We start from the raw sequence: 18,686 nt of genomic DNA on the forward strand, positions 1-18,686 counted from the left end.
CCCTCAGGACTCAAATCTATTTTTCAGATGAAGAAAATGATTTCCAGAATCCATTGCTCAAGGAATGCAAGACAGACTCCACTGGCATGAGGTATCTAACAGAGTCAAACTCTTAAGAACAGAGGGTGGGTTGACTGATGCCGGGCAGGAGGGAATGGACCAAGGCGAGCTCTTCAATGGATTGAGCTTCATTTTCTCAAGATGAAAAAGTTCTAGAGGTCTATTGTACAACAGTGCACAGGGCTGGGTGTGCAGCTCAGTGGTGGAGCACTTGCCTCGCATGAGGGAGGCCCTGGGTGTGACCCCCAGTACTGCAAAAACAAAATGAAACAACAAACAAAATCACCACCACCATCACCAATAACAAAAAAACGAACCTCCCTCCCAACCCCGATGTGTATACAATTATCGCTAGAGTATTACGAGCTGAAACACAGTAAAGATGGCAGAGTTTTGTACCAATTTACCTACAGAAATACCTCTGGCCTGGTTTACCCCTTTTAGTGGTTTTCTTTTCATCGGATTCAAAGTGAGATGGTGGGGCAGTGAAAGTTTCAACCTATTAATATTTGTCATGGTCTCAAGTGACTGATACAGGTAATGATACCACACATAGAGGAAGTTTCCAGCACTTTTAGATTTTAAAATTTCCCAGCAGCGTAGAAATGGCGGACATGGCTCCATAAGCCACAGGCAGGTTCCCACAATGAACATCACACCCTCAAACTATTCTGTGAGTAAATATGACACACTGAAGCCTGTCAAAGACTGTGGTTGTGTAGAGTGTGGTACTAAAGAGGCAAAACAGCAGTGTGTTTCTGTCTGGTCTACTTCTCTGTGGTTCGCTGGCAACCGTAGGGTGTTTTGAGAGAGGTGGTGAGCAGCGTTTGATTTTGTATGTCAGTGAAGTCATTGTTTAAAAACTTTTGGAAGGCAAAAAAGAATTAATCTGTCTTCAGGCTGAAATAGTGTTCAAGAATTTAGTTACTGAAAATGAAGTCTTCATTTGTCTTTAAAAAGGTCATGTCCTTACTTTTCTTTTTTTAGTCATTAATTGCCACATTGGTTTAAGCCCAGATTTGTGAATATAAAATACCTTTAGGTTTTTTTTTTTGGGGGGGGGTGGTGGTACTGGGGATCAAACTCAGGGCTTTCTACCTCTGAGCTACATCCCCAGCTCTTCCTTTTATTTTGAAGCAGGGTTTTGCTAGGTTGCTGAGGCTATCCTCAAACCTGAGCTCCTTCAGTCTCAGCCTCCCAAGGACTGGGATTCCCACCTTTAGTTTTGTTACTGGGGAATGAACTACTGTTGCTACTGATGGTCCTGGGAATGACTCTCCCACTCACAGATCTCCTAGTGCAGGAAGCAGCCACCTTTGTTGAACATGATGGGTAGAGACTATACAAGTGTGTCTTTCTGCCTGCTGAGTCTCAATACAGGAAAGCTCTCAGATCCATTCTGATGGGGTGGAGTCTCAGGGTGGGCTGCAAGACGGATTGCACGGTATCTGGGAACAGGCTAACGCTGGTCCCCTCCCCACCTACATCCAGTAAGGGACATAGGGTGAAGGTGGGCTATGAGGTTCATCTCTGGGCCACCCCAACCCTGTTTATACATTGACCTTTGTTCTGTCCAAAGAAAACCTAAAGACAGAGAGAGGTGGAGAAAAACAGAGAGAAATCAGCCAGAAGAGATCTGGAGATGTATTAAAAAAAAAAAAAAGCAGAAAGATATTCAGAGCCAGGTGGGATGGAACATATGTGTAAATCCCAGCTACCTGGGAGGCTGAGGCAGGAGGATAAAAAGTTCCAGGTCAGCTTGGGCGAGTTAGTGAGCTACAGTCTCAAAATAGAAAATAAAGGGGGTTGAGGTTCATAGCTCAGTGGTAGAGCACTTGCCTAGCCTGCATGAGGCCCTGGATTCTGGTAACGCGCGCGCGTGCGCGCGCACACATACACACACACACACACACACACACACACGCACACGCAATGGGTCCCAAATACAGAACAGCAGAGACACAAACTAGAATACAAAAGAAGAGATAGCAGCGTGACTGTGTCGAAGAACACACATGTCAGAAAGGGAAATATTGAGCAAAAAAAAAAAAAAAAGCACACAAACTGTGTTTGTGGGAGATAAAGAACAGCTTAAGCATGAAACGAGAAAGACAACGGGACTGAGAGTTACCAGTCTTCCGAGCCTGAGAATCTCGGGATCCAGCCTGTGTCCTCCTGTGGGGATCTACACCTTGCATCCTAGTAGTTCTCCAAAACAGACCATGCAGCTAGTGTTGATTACTGAACACGATCAGCAGTCAACAGAGTTCATTTGCTCAGAGATTTTGAGGTCCAGACCTTGAGATCATCAATGCTGATGGTTAAATACCCTTTCCAAAACTGTACTTAGCCCCGGCGATGCCACTCATTCAAAGGTCAGACTTCTCGCAGCTTTAACCTCCGGAGCCCAGCTGCAGACCCAGGACGAGTCAGAAGCACCTGCATGCTGGTGGAGGATGTTTCTCAGAGCCGCGTGCTTTCCTTCTGCCAGAGGCCTTCCTTCATCTGTGAACGCTTAGTGAACAACCAAGTATAACGAGCCCAGCGAGCTTAGATTATAGGTGGCGAGGCAAAGGAAGAGCAACCGTAAGGGCGAGCTGCACTGGTAACAATGAAAATGTACGCAAACAGCATGACGAAGAGACAGGCAGCGGGAAATCAGAACCAGACACAGCCTGGGGTCTTCAGGGCTGGGGCTTCTCAGATCCACCCCCTCCCTGCAGCATCTTACAGTTGTTAAATAACTCCGAGCCGGGCGTGGTGGCTCACGCTTGTAATCCCCGCGCTTGGGAGGCGGAGACAGGAGGATCGCGCAGGTTCGAAGCCAGCCACGCTGGTGTAAGAGACCCTGTTTCAAAAATATAAAATAGGTCTGGGAGTGTAGCCCGGAGGTAGAAGGGCTCCAGGTACCACCAAAAAAAAAAAAAAAAAAACAACAACAACAACAAAAAAAAACTCCAGATGTTGCCTAGGTAAGAGGAATATTAGGGATCATCTTATCCACCTCCTTCATTAGAATGTTCCACAGTGATCTTCAGATACCAACCCAGAGCTTAAGACCTTAAATACATATGATTTACATATTTACTAAGTCAATACTGAATATTCTAAAATGAAAACTTTTATCATTTCAAAGGGTAAAATTTTGTCATCTGAAGATCTTTGTTTTTTTCTCCTTAGCACCTAATTCTTTAATGAGGTTAAATGATTATAGACAGGCCTGGGTATTGGTGTCACCTCTACCATGAGGAACTCCCTCTTTGCATTAGCTGGGCTTCTCTGTTCAAAAGGCAAGGTGTGAGCCGGGCGTGGTGGCGCACACTTGTCATCCCCGCGCTTGGAAGGCGGAGACAGGAGGATCTCCTATGTTAGAACCAGCAGCGCTGGTTTAAGAGACCCTGTTAACAAATAAAAAAGTATAAAATAGGTCTGGGAGTGTAGCCCGGAGGTAGAAGGGTTTCCAGGAACCCCGGTACCACCAAAAAAAAAAAAAAAAAAAAAAAAAAAAGGCAAGATGTGACTGGACTGGAACCACCTCCATGGGCCCCTTCCTCTTTCTCCTCTGTATCAGAATCATCTTTGGAAAAGGTAAGTCAAACATGTCACAGAATTACTGATTTTCGAACTGATTCTTTTTTTTTTTTTTATACTAGGCATTGATTTCAGGAGCATTCTGCCTCTGAGCTACACCCCCAGCCCTATTTTATTTTTTATTTTGACAGGGTCTCATTAGGTGGTGGAGGGCCTCGTGAGGTTGCTGAAGCTTGCTGTGAACCTTCGATCCTCCTGTCTCAGCCTCCTGAGTACTGGGATTATTGGCATGGCTACCATGCCCGATTCCTCCTTTTTTTTTTTTTTTTTTTTTGGTTAATACTAGAGGCTGCACCTAGGGACATTTTATTTATAAGCTATTCACCCAACCCTATTTTATTATTTTATTTTAAAACAGAGTCTTGCTCAGTTGATGAGGATCTCAAGGGCTGAGGCTGTTCTCAAAGCTGCAAAGTATGGGGATTACAGGTGTGTGCCACCGCACCCAGCTTGAACTGATTCCCCTTGATGGTTTTTGGAAAAGTCAAATCTCTTGTTGACTGATACTGTCTTTATCTGGGCACAGCTCTGCCTTCTTATATTTCCTGTAGAGCCTTTGGGAAAATCCTCATCCAACCCTGGACCCTGTCCTGTGGGGCCAAAGGAATCCGTCCCCTTCTTTCTGCCATGTCATGAGCTCTAAGGGTCTTCCCTACCCCATCCTCGATCCAAGTCAAAGTGCATCTTCGACTTCAGCAGTCACCTGGCCAATCATTCTGCCTCTAGAGGTGTCTTGAATGGCCACTCCAGCCCCGGATCACAGTGTGACATGAACCAGAAGTGTCTGTCAGGGAGCACCAAAGGGGAGCACCAAGAGAGAAAAGGGCGTGGGGATTACTCTACGTCGTCTCTGCCACTCGATTGGTGGTACGTGTTTTGTTGCTGGTCTCTCTAGGTGGAGTAGAGAATGAACTTTCTGGATTACTGTGTGTGCTGGTCTCTGCTTGGAGGCCCCGGATGGGCCAGTTTCTCAGGGAGACACTCTGGGGCCCGAGGACCGCAGCAGGTCGTGCCTCAGGGCCTGGAAGAGGCTGAGGAGGGACTGGGCCCAGACGTCCTTCTGATAGCCTTGGGACAGGGCAGTGCGGTAGGCAGCATAGGCCAGGGTCAGCACTGTCCTTTCGAAGTCTTCCTTCTTGAGGATGCCAGGGCGGCTGGACAGGCTGGCACTCAGCCTGCGGATGTCTGGAATGCGCTTGGGGATGACGTCATTGCAGACGGTGCGGAAGCTGGTGGCCTTCCGCAGGGAAGCCAGCTCCTCATCCTTGATGGAGATCTTCAGGTCAGGAGTGATCTCGAGTTCAGCCAGCAGGAACTGGTGGGACACAGGGGCCAGGGAAGACATGAGGGGCGTTATCACACACGTTCAACTGGGGAGGCGGTCTTGGAAAGAGTCTGGAATCCAAGAGAACCGGGGCCTGGTTCTGAACTTCCCACTTGCCGAATAACCAGGGATAGGTTACTTAACTTCTCTGGCTCTCACTTTCCTTTTCCATAAAATGATTAGCAACAACATCTACTTTGTTGATATTGTGACAGGTATATAAGACAAATAAATATACAGGGCCTGGTATGCAGCCACTTTTTTTTTTTTTCGGTGTTAGGGATTGAATCCAGGGGCATTTTATCTCCAGGTTATTCCCTCAGCACTATTTTATTTTATTTTATTTTATTTTATTTTTATTTGAAAACAGGGTCTCGGCAAGTAAGTTGCTGACAGCCTCACTTAAGTTGCCGAGGCTGGCCTTGAACCTGGGATCTTCCTGTCTCCTCCTGCCAACTACTAGTATTACAGGTATGCACTACTGTGCCCAGCTCAGAGCCACTAGTTAAGTGAGCAATTATTGTTTCTAGTGTCCCAAAGCAATCCCCTCTTCCCTTTCTCTCACTCACCAAAGATCTTATAAAGCAGAGGCTAGGTATCCCAGTTACTTCTGAAGCAGAAACTGGGAGTTTAAAAGATGCAGAGACTTGTGCTTGGGGTCCAGTGGGATGCAAGGATTTGTCTTCACCTTTCACCATCTTGCAAGGGCAGGGGCTGGACCCGCCACTTCCATCCCTGCCCAGGGGCGGGCTCATCGGAGGAATCCAATAAACACTTGAGTGAGTGACTCTTCATACCAAGTCTCCTTTCTCTCTCTTTCTCAATAATACTCTGTTCTTCCTAAAGCATGTGTCTGTCCTCTGGCTCCCACATCCAAGACTTAGCAAAGGCCATGCATTTGCCAGCCTGCTCCCCAAGACAGGGTTCAAAATCCTCCCTGCCTTCGCTGTGTGGCTACCACAGGCTGTCACTTTCTTATCCAGACAGTCCCAATGCACAGAACCAGAGGATGTCAAAGCTGGAGAGGGACTTGGGGGACTGAAGTCCTTCATCTAGCAGTTGAGATTCAGGCTGAGAGAAATGACGGCTTATGTGAGGTCACACGGCTGAGGGCCTGAAGCTCAGGTCTTGACCTGGGATCGTAGCGCTGACCCCAACCACACGCCCCCAGGAGCTTAACCCTGTGGCTTGGAGGAGCTGGGTCTCGGTGGGGCAGGTGTGAGTGGCCCAGCCTGGGCTGGCAGGGCAGCCAGAGAACCTCGCTGTCACAGCAGATGGGGGCTTGGAGACGGAGACACAGCTGCACCAGACTGTGCGTGGCTTGGCCCGGACACTACTGAGCAGCCGGCTTCCCAGCCTTTGCTGAACATTGGCCACTTCTAGTGCTGGTGCCGCCAGGGACATCTGCGGGACAAAACTAATCTCCAATTTTGCTTGGTTTAAACATCTAGTGCCTTGATCTGGCTTATGGGGGGCCCTTAATTGGGGTGGGCGGGATTCTGTGACCTCCACCAATGAGTCCAGGCCATTTTCTACCACAGCACAGGCCACTGGTGTTCAGGGGCTCAGATAGGTCATAGCTCTTTCTCCGGAAAAGACAGAGAAGGCACAGTGCCTTTGGGTGACTTGGGTTGACCGTGTTCCCTCTCCCTACCTCGTAGAGCAGCTCCACTTCCTCCAGGGAGGTCTGCAGGATGGGGTTCAGTGGCATTGACGAGGACCGCTTAGGCCGATGGGCAGCAGGAAAGAGCATGGCTGGAAGAGACAAGAGTGTGAACGGGCGTGGTGGCACATGCTTTCATTCCCAGCATTCTGGAGGCTGAGACCAGAGGATCGCGGTTTGCGGACAGCCTCAGCTACCTAGCGAGGTCCTTTGCAACTCAGTGATACCCTGTTTCAAAAATAAAAAAAAGACTAAAAAATAGGGCTGGGAGTGTAGCTCAGAAATACAATGCCCCTGGCCGGGCGTGGTGGCGCACGCTTGTAATCCCCGCGCTTGGGAGGCAGAGACAGGAGGATCGCGCAGGTTCGAAGCCAGCCGCGCGCTGGCTTATGAGACCCTGTTTCCAAATAAAAAAGTATAAAAAATAGGTCTGGGAGTGTAGCTCGGAGGTAGAAGGGCTTCCAGGAACCCCAGTACCACCAAAAAAAAAAAAAAAAAAAAAAAAAAAAAAAAGAAAAGAAATACAATGCCCCTGGATTCTATACCCAGTACTGCAGAGAGAAGAGAGAGAGAGGGGCGGGGAGGGAGGGAGAGAGAGGGCGAGCTTGCGCTTGAGGGCTGCTGAGAAGCGGAAGGAGGTGCCAGATCCCCCTGGTACATCTCAGAAAGCTCTCAGGCTCGTAACCCGGCTGCTCATCAGAACCACCCAAGGAAAAGTTGAAAACTGTCCATGCCTAGGGATATGTTGTGCAAGGGAATTTATATTGAAACAAAGCAAAACGAAAATGGCAGTGAGCAAGCAAACCCAAAACCCTCAACACACCGAGTTCCTAAAGATCTTATTTCCTAATAATGCGACATAACCGAGCACTTTTTTTTTTTTATCAGTGTGGGGTTCTGGTTTAGAGTTATTTACAGTGCTTATGATGAGAGAATTAGACTTGCAGCTGCTCTAGACTTACGAAAAACAGCAGCCAAGACTCTGAACAGGTGACAGTGAAGGCAGAGAGGGTTGCAGGTCCTCAAAGCGTGCCTCCAGTGACATGGCCGTCCAGCTCAGCCCCCTTTCCTCCAGGCCACAGGACTTAGTGCATTTAGTGTGGAGGTAATGAGTTGACAGGTCGTTCCAGGGTGGGGGCTTTTAGCAGCAGGAGCTGGAGGGACACAGCTGTGCTAGAGGCATAGAGGATGGCAAGACCTAGGGACCGGCTGAGGACCAGTGGAGAAGGATTGGCCAGGCAGCTGCCAGCCGATGTGGAAAAGTGCAGCTTCTCCAGGATGCTTGATTGCTGTCACCAGATGACGGGAGAGAACCATAAAAACCAGATGAAGATGTGAGCTCCCCCACCCTACCCCCCAGCTTGGGCCAGGGTGCTTTGCAAAACCCCTAATGACAACTCTGCAGGTTGATAATGGTGCCCTTGAGCCATCGAGAAAAGGTCAAATTATGTTACACAGACGGCAGGAACGGGGCAAAGCGTTTAAGGAAGATTCCCATCAGAGGCGATAAAAATGAAACATTTTCAACTTCAAGGAACTTTCCTGAAAAGCTCACCATGGGAATCTCCCCCCTTCCAGAAAAGGCTGGTTGGTGTAGTAATCCTGAAGTAGCGCCATGTCAATAACTTGTGCCGGCGAAGGCAAGTTCCTCAAGGGCTGGAATAGGGTTCTGTTTCTGTACCACCGCCAGGACCTGAAGATTTCTCCTTAGCAGCATTTGAAATCAGGACAATGGGCCCCTGATGAGCATGCCCCCTTCCTTCCTTTGTGACTTTCCTTTCTGCCCACCAGGAGAGGGTAGAGAGAGTCGTTTCTAAGGATAGGATTTGTGAGTGACTTCACTTCTTTAATTCTCCCAGAAACCTTTTCTTTTGATATAATTAAAGACATTTTTCCCTTATAAATAATCTACCCCCAGCCCGGAGTGATGGCACATGCCTGTAATCCCAGTACTTGGGAGGCTAAGACAGGAGGATCACCGGTTTGAGGCTAGCAGCGCCATAACTTAGTGAGAATCTGTTTCAGGATAAAGAATAAAATAAAATCGGGGTATAGCTCAGAGGTAGAATCCCTCTGGATCCTATCTCTAATACCAGAAAATAAAATAAGATAAAAAATAAAATGATAAACTGGGCGTGGGGGCGCACGCTTGTAATCCCCGCGCGTGGGAGGCTGAGACAGGAGGATCGCACAGGTTCGAAGCCAGCCTCAGCTACTTAGTGAGGCTCTCAGTAACTTAGTGAGACCCTGTTTCCAAATAAAATATAAAATGGTTCTGGGAGTATAGCCCGGAGGTAGAAAGCCCCTGGGTTCCACCCCCAGTACCACCAAAAAAAAAAAAAAAAAAAAAAAAAAAAAAAAGGCTGGGGTAGCTCAGAGGTATAGAATGCCCTGGGTTCAATCCCTAGTGCCACAAAAAAAGAAAAAAGAAATCCATCCCCAGAAAATGAAGGGACTGGTGGGGGAATATCCTGGGCTTGGATCTCTCTCTGCTCCCTGTAATGCAGGCTTCCAGTTACCACCTCCCTGGGAGTTTTACTGCCATCCGGTTGTTTCCAGCAAAGGGCTCTTTAACACGCTCACTCCAGGTGGACCTTCGGTTCTCAAAACCCTAGAAGAAAATACTTCTTGATTCAAAACTAAGCTTAAAAATAGACACTTCGCCATTTCCAGCAGCCCTTGTTCTGGTACCTAATAAAAACACAGCTTGCTGGAGAGTGTTAGGAACAGCTCCAGCCTTTTAGACCGCTGCGTGACCATGGCTGTGTGGAGTTTATGTGGGGCGGGTCCCCGGGTCCCTCCCTCCATCCTTTCTCCCTGCATTTTCTCATCTTCTTGGTAGTACTGTTCCTCACACTTCTGTGGCGGTTTTGTCTGTACATACTGGGCAGGGCTGAGGGATATTTATGTCCCCTGAGGCTGCTGGAGGGCAGGCAGCCCTGGGTGGGTTGGCTGAGCAGCTGGCCGGGTCTGATTTTCCAGGCAAGACCTGGAAAGGATAAATTCCCCTCTGCTGGAGATGCTGGAGGTGGTGGGGGAGAAGCATCTCCATCCAGGCAAGGTCAAAGCTTAAGGGTAAAGAGCGAGGTGTACAGTCCTCCCGGATGTTCTTGTCCATGATAACGGAGGCTGGTCCTGGCTGGGATGCCAAGGGCCAAGCCAAGGGCTGTCCAGCTCTGAGTCGGACAGGTGCAAAGCTTGAAGCTGGATTTGTGCTTCCATCATTAGAGAAACTGCCCTGTTTCCCTGGCAGCATCTCCTGGTCATGCTGCTGCACACTGTCTTCTGGCTCCTTTTCTATTTCCTGAGGCTTTCTCTGTCCATTTTGCACACTTCACATCTTACTGTCTCCCCGCTGAAAAGTGCCAACAGGATTGCCAACTGTGGGGGGAGGGAGGAGATGGATTTGTGCTTCCCCACTGTGACCTTGGTAACTGGGTAATAGTGCAGTCCCAACGTGTATTTGGGAATGAGTAAATAAATAAGCCGGACATGGTGGCACACGCTTGTAATCCCAGCATTCGGGAGGCTGAGACAGGAGGATCAGGATTCTCAGACAGCCTCAGTGAGGCCCTTTGCAACTCAGTGAAACTCTGTTTAAAAAATAAAGAATAAAAAATAAGGCTGGGAGTGTTGCTCGGAGGTAGAATGCCCCTGGGTTCCATCCCCAGTACTGAAAAAGAAAAAAAGGAAAAAAAAAAAAAAGAAAAAAGAAAATAAATGAACGGGTACTAAAGAAAACAGGACATCAGTCTTGGAGACTCTTCAGGCTTTGCTGATTTTTCATTTTTCCTTCCGTTCCATCCCCCAAATTACGGAGGCCCTTGTAAGTTTAGCCCTGCTTGCTGTGGGCTGCTTTGGGCAATCTTGGCAAGAGGGGAGCCCCAAGTGCCCCCCGCTGGATGGCCAGGAGGCGTGGCACCTTCCCTGATAGAGAGAGGGGGAGAAGAGGAGCGGAGGAGGGAGCCTAGAGACTGGTAGGAGGCGCCGGGGACCAGCGAGCCTCAGAAGAGAAGGCCGCTGGGAGATGTTTGTCGGGATCATTGGTGCGGAGTGTCTTTTGCTCCGTGTAAGACTGGGCCTGCTTGTTGTCTTTTTTTGTGTGTGTGTGGAATGGAACCGAGGGGCATTCTACCCCCAAGCTACATCCCCAGTCCTATTTTTTATTCTTTATTTTTTGAAACAGGGTCTCACTGAGTTGCAAAGGGCCTCGCTAAGTAGCTGAAGCTGTCTGCGAACTCGAATCCTCCTGTCTCAGCTTCCCTAATGCAGGGATTACAAACGTGCGCCAGCACGCCGGGCTGGCTTGTCTTCCTCAATGTCCTGCACCCAGCCCTTGCCGCAGGTATTTCTTTGGATTGGGAATGTGTCTATGAGCACTGCTCGGTATATCTGCCTGGGCGGCACTTGGGACTCACTGGTCTCCTTACATGAAAGTCCACCGCAAAGGCTGGCCTCAGGGTGGGGAAACTGAGTGCTCCTCCCTGCCTCCCTAGAGGCGCGAGCATCTATGGTACATCAGACCAACAGCAGAGAACGTGTGACTTGTAAAGGTCATTCACGGGGACTCAGCTACTCCAGGAAGCGGAGCCAGAGAGCCGTGACCCCTGTGTGGTGGCAAGCCCTTACAGGCTTCCGGAGACAGACACCTCGGACCTCAGACCTGGGCCGTTAAAATGTGTTCTCAGAAGTGCTGGTAGTTGAGGCCCACTCACTGTGGGCCAGCTGGTGGGCTTTGGGCTTCCGGTGTGCCCGGCTAAGTATTAACTTCCCGCTTTATAGATAATAAGGCTTGGAGGTTAAGGAACTTGCGCTAGGTCACTGGCTTTCTTTGAGATAGGACTTAAGATTCCGATCTTCCAGACTTCCAAACCCAGGCTCACTGATAGCATGGACAATGCTATCTTTTTGTAGTCACGTCTTTCCAAACACTGGACATCCTTCAGTTTTAATCTTTTTTTTTTTTTTTTTTTTTTTTTTGGTGGTACTGGGGTTCCTGGAAGCCCTTCTACCTCCGGGCTACACTCCCAGACCTATTTTTACATTTTTATTTGGAAACAGGGTCTCCTAAGCCAGCGCCACGGCTGGCTTTGAACCTGCGCGATCCTCCTGTCTCCGCCTCCCAAGTGCAGGGATTACAAGTGTGCGCCACCATGCCCAGCTGACATTCTCCAGTTTTGAATAACAAGAGGAAGCATCAGTGCAGTTACTGATGACGGAGGGAGAGCCTGCATGCACGCATCTGGCATAAAACCTATTATTAAATAGTTCACGCACATTAAAAAAAAATCTCTAACTTGGATCTATAAGAGCGAGATATGCCAGGTCAATTACGCAGACCCTAGATTTACTCCTTTGCCCCCTTCCTGTGCCTCTGCAATCCCTTGGCAAAAGCACAACTCAGCGCTACCTGTTCCACGCCCGCACCTGTGCATAGGAGCCCGGATGTGGCTGCGGGAACAGCCGGCTGTCCTAAGAGGTCCTGCTTCCAGTTCCCGGTCTCTCAGCTCACGTGGCCAGTACATGGCGCCCACGGGCATCCCACGTCCTGACTCTTCTCGCTCCACACTTTCTCAGATGCTGCGCCTTCTCCTCCCTCCTTACAGGAGGCTGCCGCCTCCTGCTCGCACCAACTTCCTTCTGCTCCAGCTCGGCCAAGTCTCCCATGCGCGCATGGGAGGCCCCTGGAGATGTCACTTAGCAATCTGAAATTTTCTTTCATCGACCTTTGCTTTCATCATTGGCTTTCCCCTCTCTACTGGGCCTGCCTGCCTGCCTGCCTTCCCTCTTTCTTCTTTCCTCCTCCTCCTCCTCCTCCTCCTCCTCCTCCTCCTTCTTCTTCCTCTCTCTCTCTCTCTCTCTCTCTCTCTCTCTCTCTCTCTCTCTCCTTTTTTGTGGCACTGGGAATTGAACCCAGAAGCATTTTTACCTCCGAGCTATATCCAAAGACCGATTGCCGAGAGCAATCATTAAGTTGCTGAGGCTGTCCTCAAACGTGTGATCCTCCTGTCTCAGTCTCCCAAGTACGAGGATTACAAACATGCGCCACCATGGTTGGCTTTTACTGGATTTTTTTTTTTCAATACTGGGGAGGGAAAATAGGTGCATTCAACTTCTGAGCTACACCCCCACAGCCCTATTTTTTTAATTTTTAATTTAAATTTTATTATTATTATTGGTGGTACTGGGGTTCCTGGAGACCCTTCTACCTCATAACTGTTAAGTGAATAAACAGACCTATAGCAATACACACCTACCTCTGCCACGAGAATCTTTCCAACCCTCCTCTAACATGGTAATTCTAGAGTTTATCTGTGGTTCCAGGTCCTGGCTAATGACCAGAAAGCACACGCTGACCTCTGTCTCCACCACATCCTCCCCTTATCTCCGGCCAGTCCCTCTCTGAAGCCGGGAAGGAGCTACTTCTAACTTATCTCAGTAAATGCGGTTGCTATTCCTCACCTTTATCGCTTGTAGACTTTCTCGGGGAGACCTGTAGCCAGAGGCACCCCACGTAGAGGGCCTGCCTTATATTACAAGTCTGACTATTTCTGACTTTTTCTTATCAGGATTAAAAATCTCCTTCCTCCTCCTCCCGTCCTGTGGTGTGTTCACGAGAACAGAGTGATGGCAGACCTCCCAGGTTCTCCCTCCATTCCCCTGTGCCCGGGGGCTGGCTGGAAAGGCCGCAGAGCGCGGGACCACATCCAGCAGAAACACAGCCGCGTTTCTAGTGAATCAGCTGAAGCGACTCTGTGGAAACGTGGTGGGTGTGGAGCGGAAAAGCTCTCCTTATGAAAGATCTTCTGCCAGACCGCGGATGTCATTCACCCTGAGGCCCTTCGGGAGCGGCGCTGCTCAGAGCAGGCCAGGCTCTGGGTCCCCTGTGCTGGGGTCCTTGGGAGAGGGGGAGCCCCCGAGAGGAGAGCTGTTGGCTGGAGAGCTCACTATGCAGGAGGCACGGAGAGAGGGAAGAGAGGGGATGGATGGGGACCGAGACTGGTGTCAGACAGACAGACAGACAGATGTGAGTCAAAGCCAGCTCTCCCCTCCCGCGCGGTGGTCTGAGGACTCCCCTTCTTGCCCAGGGTCCTCACCTGTAAAAGGGCACACCATCACCTTCCTGCATCTACACCCAGATGCTCGCTGGCACAGTGAACACCGACCAACCGCGGCCTCTCCCTGACAGAGCATCTACCTCCGAGAACACACCTGACTCTAAGATGCACGCCAGGAAATGAGACAGAGAGCACCAAAGGCCCGAAAGACAGTCCTTCCCCACTACCGAACCGCTTTGCAACAAGTAATCTGCATGCGTCCCACAATAACCTCGGGTTCCCATTAATCAATACGTGTATATTTTCCAATACTTTCCAAAGGTCTAGTGGGTTCTCCCTGCTCACGAGTTGCTCTGGCAGGAGCTGGGTTGTGCTAGGACTCAAGCCAGGTGTGTGTGTGTGTGTGTGTGTGTGTGTGTGTGTGTGTGTGTGTGTATAGATGCAATGTCCCGGGCTGACCATGCTAAGCACAGGTGAGTCATTTTTGCGTCATCAAGCTGTCGGGGCTGGAGCTGGCAGTCTTGGATGCTGGAGTGGAAAATACCTCCTGGGTTGGAATCTTAGAGAGCGCTTCTTAGGGAGAGGCTGGGTGAATGGTAGGGAAAGTCCTGCCAGCCTGGTGTATCCCCCTCGGGCGCCTGTCTATACCTCTACCTGCAGAAGGGGGAGGGGAGAGGAAAGGATAAGGGCGAAAGATGAGGGACGGGGAGCAGGACCCTCAGAGTAGGGCGAGGTGGTCCTCGGCGTGTTCCAGAAGGGATTCATCGATTCATCTCTCTCTCTCTCTCTCTCTCTCTCTCTCTCTCTCTCTCTCTCTCTCTCTCATCTCTCTTTTGGTGGTACTAGGGTTCCTGGAAGCCCTTCCACCTCTGGGCTACACTTCCAGACCTATTTTATACTTTTTTATTTTTGGAAACAGGGTCTCTTAAGCCAGTGCGGCTGGCTTCGAACCAGCGGGATCCTCCTGTCTCTGCCTCCCAAGTGCGGGGATTACAAGCGTGCACCACCATGCCTGGCCTGGGTTTCATCTCTTAAGGTTGCAGAACAGGTGAGGTTAAGGGAAGGACGAAGGTGAAGGGAACGATACATTCGGAAAATTTGTTACTCAGGTGTGACTCTTATTCTGTCTTTTTTTTTTTTTTTTTTGGTGGTACTGGGGTTCCTGGAAGCCCTTCTACCTCCAGGCTACACTCCCAGACCTATTTTTACATTTTTATTTTATTTGGAAAAAGGGTCTCCTAAGCCAGCGCGCGTGGCTGGCTTTGAACCTGCGTGATCCTCCTGTCTCTGCCTCCCAAGCGCGGGGATGACAAGCGTGCGCCACCACGCCCGGCATTATTCTGTCTTTTAAAAATGACAAGCATTGCATATTCCTTTTACAATTTGCAAAAAAATTAAAAATTAAAAAAAGAAATCAGCCACGTGGAAGGCTTTGGACGAGAGCTGGAGGGCCGCCATGCTGCTTGTTGGCTGCGACCCGGTCTTGAACCACTAATCTCACCCTCGGCGCCACTGCCTCGGTGCCTCGGTGCCTCCTGGACTCTGCACAGACCGGGGTTCAACCTTCCCAGAGAGGAGGGAGCCGGGCCATCACACTTGCTCTGGGATTTGGCTATTAAACTCTGCTGAGAGCCTCCAACTTTCTTTAATGAAAAATTTTCAGATTTGTAAAAAACTGGGAGATAACAGCTGATATTCAAAAAGTACATCATTATTCACAAAGCATTTCCATTTTTAGTTCTAAATATGCCCCTCACAACAGCATGCGAGGGTAAACTGGGTCATTGGTAGTATTGATCTGTTCGTGAACTAAAGCTAGGGTTATTGAGACTTGCCAAAGATCACACAAGTAATTAGAGGCAGAGCTTGCGTCTTTGAGTTCCTTGCACGGCTGCTCTTAAAGCAGCTCGAGTGTTTAGAGTCATATTACAGTCAAATAATCTCTTTTGGCCTTTTTTTCTTGGTGCTGGGGATTTAACCCAGGGCTTTGTACAGGCAAGGCAAAGGCTGTACTACTGAACCGCATCCACACCCTCCCCCACCTTTTTTTTTTTTTTTTTTCGTTACTGGGGTGGGACCCAGGGGCATTCTACCTTCAAGCTATACCCCAACCCTATTTTTTTATTCTTTATTTTGAAACAGGGTCTCCTAGAGTTGCAAAGGGCCTCACTAAAGAGTAGCTGAGGCTGTCCACAAACCTGTCTCAGCCTCCCAAATGCTGGGATTACAAGCGTGCACCACCATGCCCGGCCCCATCCCTTTTTATTTTATTTTATTTTATTTTACTTTATTTTATTTCGAGACAGGATCTCACTAGGTAGCCCAGGGTGGCCTCAAGCTTGTGATCTTCCTACCTCGGCCTCCATACTGATGGGAGGGTGGGCGTGCCATGCTGGCCTGGCTCTTTTGGCTTGCCAGCAACCTATGCATTCTGGACGTAGACACCACCATCCCTTTGTAATCGGCAAATTAAGTAGTGCCCATGTGGCAACAGAGAGGAAGCAGAACCCACTTCAGGATCCCTCCACTCTCCACTTGCAAGTGTGCCCCTATGTTTGTACACACTCTGAGCCGGGCGGTGTGCACAGGTGTGTGTGTGTGTGTGTGTGTGTGTGTGTGTGTGAGAGAGAGAGAGAGAGAGAGAGAGCGCACGAGCAGAGCACAAGGTCACTAGGAAAAGAAAAAGAAAATGCTGCCCCTGGGCAACAATTGTTTTTACAGCTCAGTAGGACTGGTATGTCCCTGATGCCCCCCTCAGGGAACAAAACCCAAGATAAATGTGGCAATAAGTGATTTTGCTCCCCACCCCCCACTTCAGATCTTTTCCTCAAGTGTCTCTGTTCCCACAGGGCCACACCTTCCTTCCATTAACTGCCACCTTGCCAGCCTTCACCCAACTTTGGGTCTTATTTATTTATTTATTAAAAAAATTTTGGGGGGGGTATTGGGGATGGAACCCAGGGGCATTCTACCTCTGAGCTACACCCCCTGCCCTATTTTTTTTATTCTTTATTTTGAAACAGGGTCTCACTGAGTTGCAGAGGGCCTCACTAAGTAGCTGAGGCTGTCCTTGAACTCTGATCCTCCTGTCTCAGCCTCCAGAATGCTAGGATTACAAGCGTGCGCCACCACGCCCGGCCACTTTGGGTCTTTAGAAGCACCTATCATCTGAATCCAGGGAGCCCCATTTCTTCTTCCACTCTTTTGGGAGAGTGAACTCAAGATACTTCCGGCAGTGGGAAGATTTCGGTTCGGGGTGGCCCGCTCTTGACCCCCCCGTTTCCTAAATGTGTTAAACTCTACATGCCCCCGTGTGCTGTCCATGCCTGTCATGAGGAGCCAGTCCTGGGGGGGGGGGTCCACAGTAAAGATGCCACCCCAGCTCTGAAGAACCGCATCCGAGGGGGCGGGAGACAGCAAGGAGAGACAAGCCTTTGCAGGGGGCCCCTATCTCCCCATGGTGGTTTTTGGGGGCTGGTGGGAGTATCGGGCCAGCACATCGGACACTGAACCTCGTCTGAAGAGCTGCATCCACTCCTGTCGGGGGCAGTGTGGAGACCCTCCTCTTGGCCACCCAGGCTGAGGGTCCCTTGTCCTGGACCCCAGGTAGCAGGCCTCCTGCATCCCAGCAGCCGTGTTCTATCATCTAGGCAGCAGAGCATGGCACCTGCTCTCCAGGAAGTCTGTCTGAGCTGCAGAACCAGAGGAAGCCTGCCGCGCTCTATGAAGCAGCGAGGAGCACTCTCTGGCACACCAGCAAGGGATGCCCGCCCTCCGGCTTCCCTACCACCACCCAGTTCCCAAATTGGCAGCTCCAATCTTTTATTTTTCCCCAGCACCGTCTAATGAGCGGGAATATGCCAACGGGCACAGGGGTTTGGCAGAGATGGGGTGAAAGGAGGTTGGGGGCTCCTGACTTCCTTCCCTCTACTCGCTTCCCTTCGATTATCTTATTATAGTTGAGAGATAAATGAGCCTCGGACAAGAAAATGAATAAAAACGCGACTCACCGCGGCTCCACCTGTGGGACACAGTAGCCTGCGTGCCGTAATACAGCAGCAGAAGTAGCAGCGTCTTCCAATCCATCTTTTCCTCCCAGGAGGACACAGTGGCCCCTCAAGCCCAGTGAGCCTGGCAGCTCCAGGTAGGCGCCGAGCTCCTCCCGTGAGATGGCGTCCTCACCACCCTTCTGATTCTGGCAGGGCAGAAGTGCCCCTTGCTTGCCTCAGGAGGGTGGGGCAGCCGGCTGCCTCCTGGGTGGGACTGGAGTCGGCACCTCTCAATCCGACTCTCTCTGGGATTGGGGGACTGTTTTTGAGCACATCTGGAGTGACTCACGGGGCATGTGATCTCCTTGGCAGTAGGGTGGAGAAATATAATTTCTGTACTTGAGTTCCATGTGTTGGATGCACCCACTGGAATTTTTCTTTAACAAACAGACCCAAGGAACTTGTTAGAGAGCCCGGCGAAGACTTGGCTGCGCTCCCCGGCTGTCCACACATGCTACATCAGAGCCAGGGGCGAGGGCTGCAGGAAGGGCTGGGAGGTTGCCCGGAGGCACTGGGGCTGGTGGAGCCCAGAGTTGCCTTCAGGACAGCAAAATCACTGGAGCGCAGGGGCTGGGTGTCACTGTGGCCCTCCCCTGCAGCCAGACCTAAAGGTCTTGCAGCTTAGAGCCTTTTCTGGGTTTCTGTGTGGGAGCCCTTGGCAGGTTGTGAGGGAGCACAGGTGGAGATGTGAGGTGGTATATGTGTGAACCTCTATAGGTTCTCTTTATCCAAGAGCCCAGACTTGGTTTCCTCCGTTCACATTTGTGATGCTTATAACAGGCTCTTTTCTGCTGCTATAACAAAATACCTGAGTCTGGGTACTTTGTAAGGAAAAAAAAGGTTGGTTTAGCTCACTGTCCTGGGAGTCTGGGTCCAGCTTCTGCTCAGCTCTGGGGAGGGCCTCATGGCAGGTAGCATCACAATGGCTGGGATTTAGGTGG

At 50.0% G+C, this 18,686-nt stretch overlaps 1 protein-coding gene across 1 annotated transcript; it reads right to left on the bottom strand.

The window, feature by feature from the left end:
* Nucleotides 1–4,621: 4,621 nt before the first annotated feature.
* Nucleotides 4,622–17,782, bottom strand: FAM180A (family with sequence similarity 180 member A; the record flags this gene model as incomplete). The annotated part of the gene is made up of 3 exons (XM_080700994.1): nucleotides 4,622–4,966; nucleotides 6,630–6,730; nucleotides 17,707–17,782. The coding sequence occupies 3 exons, from the start codon at nucleotides 17,780–17,782 to the stop codon at nucleotides 4,622–4,624; spliced, it is 522 nt and encodes a 173-aa protein (XP_080557120.1).
* Between the last annotated feature and the right edge of the window lie 904 nt (nucleotides 17,783–18,686).

The sequence above is a fragment of the Muscardinus avellanarius genome, assembly GCF_963383645.1.
Source record: "Muscardinus avellanarius genome assembly, chromosome: 9".
NCBI classification, from domain to species: domain Eukaryota; kingdom Metazoa; phylum Chordata; class Mammalia; order Rodentia; family Gliridae; genus Muscardinus; species Muscardinus avellanarius.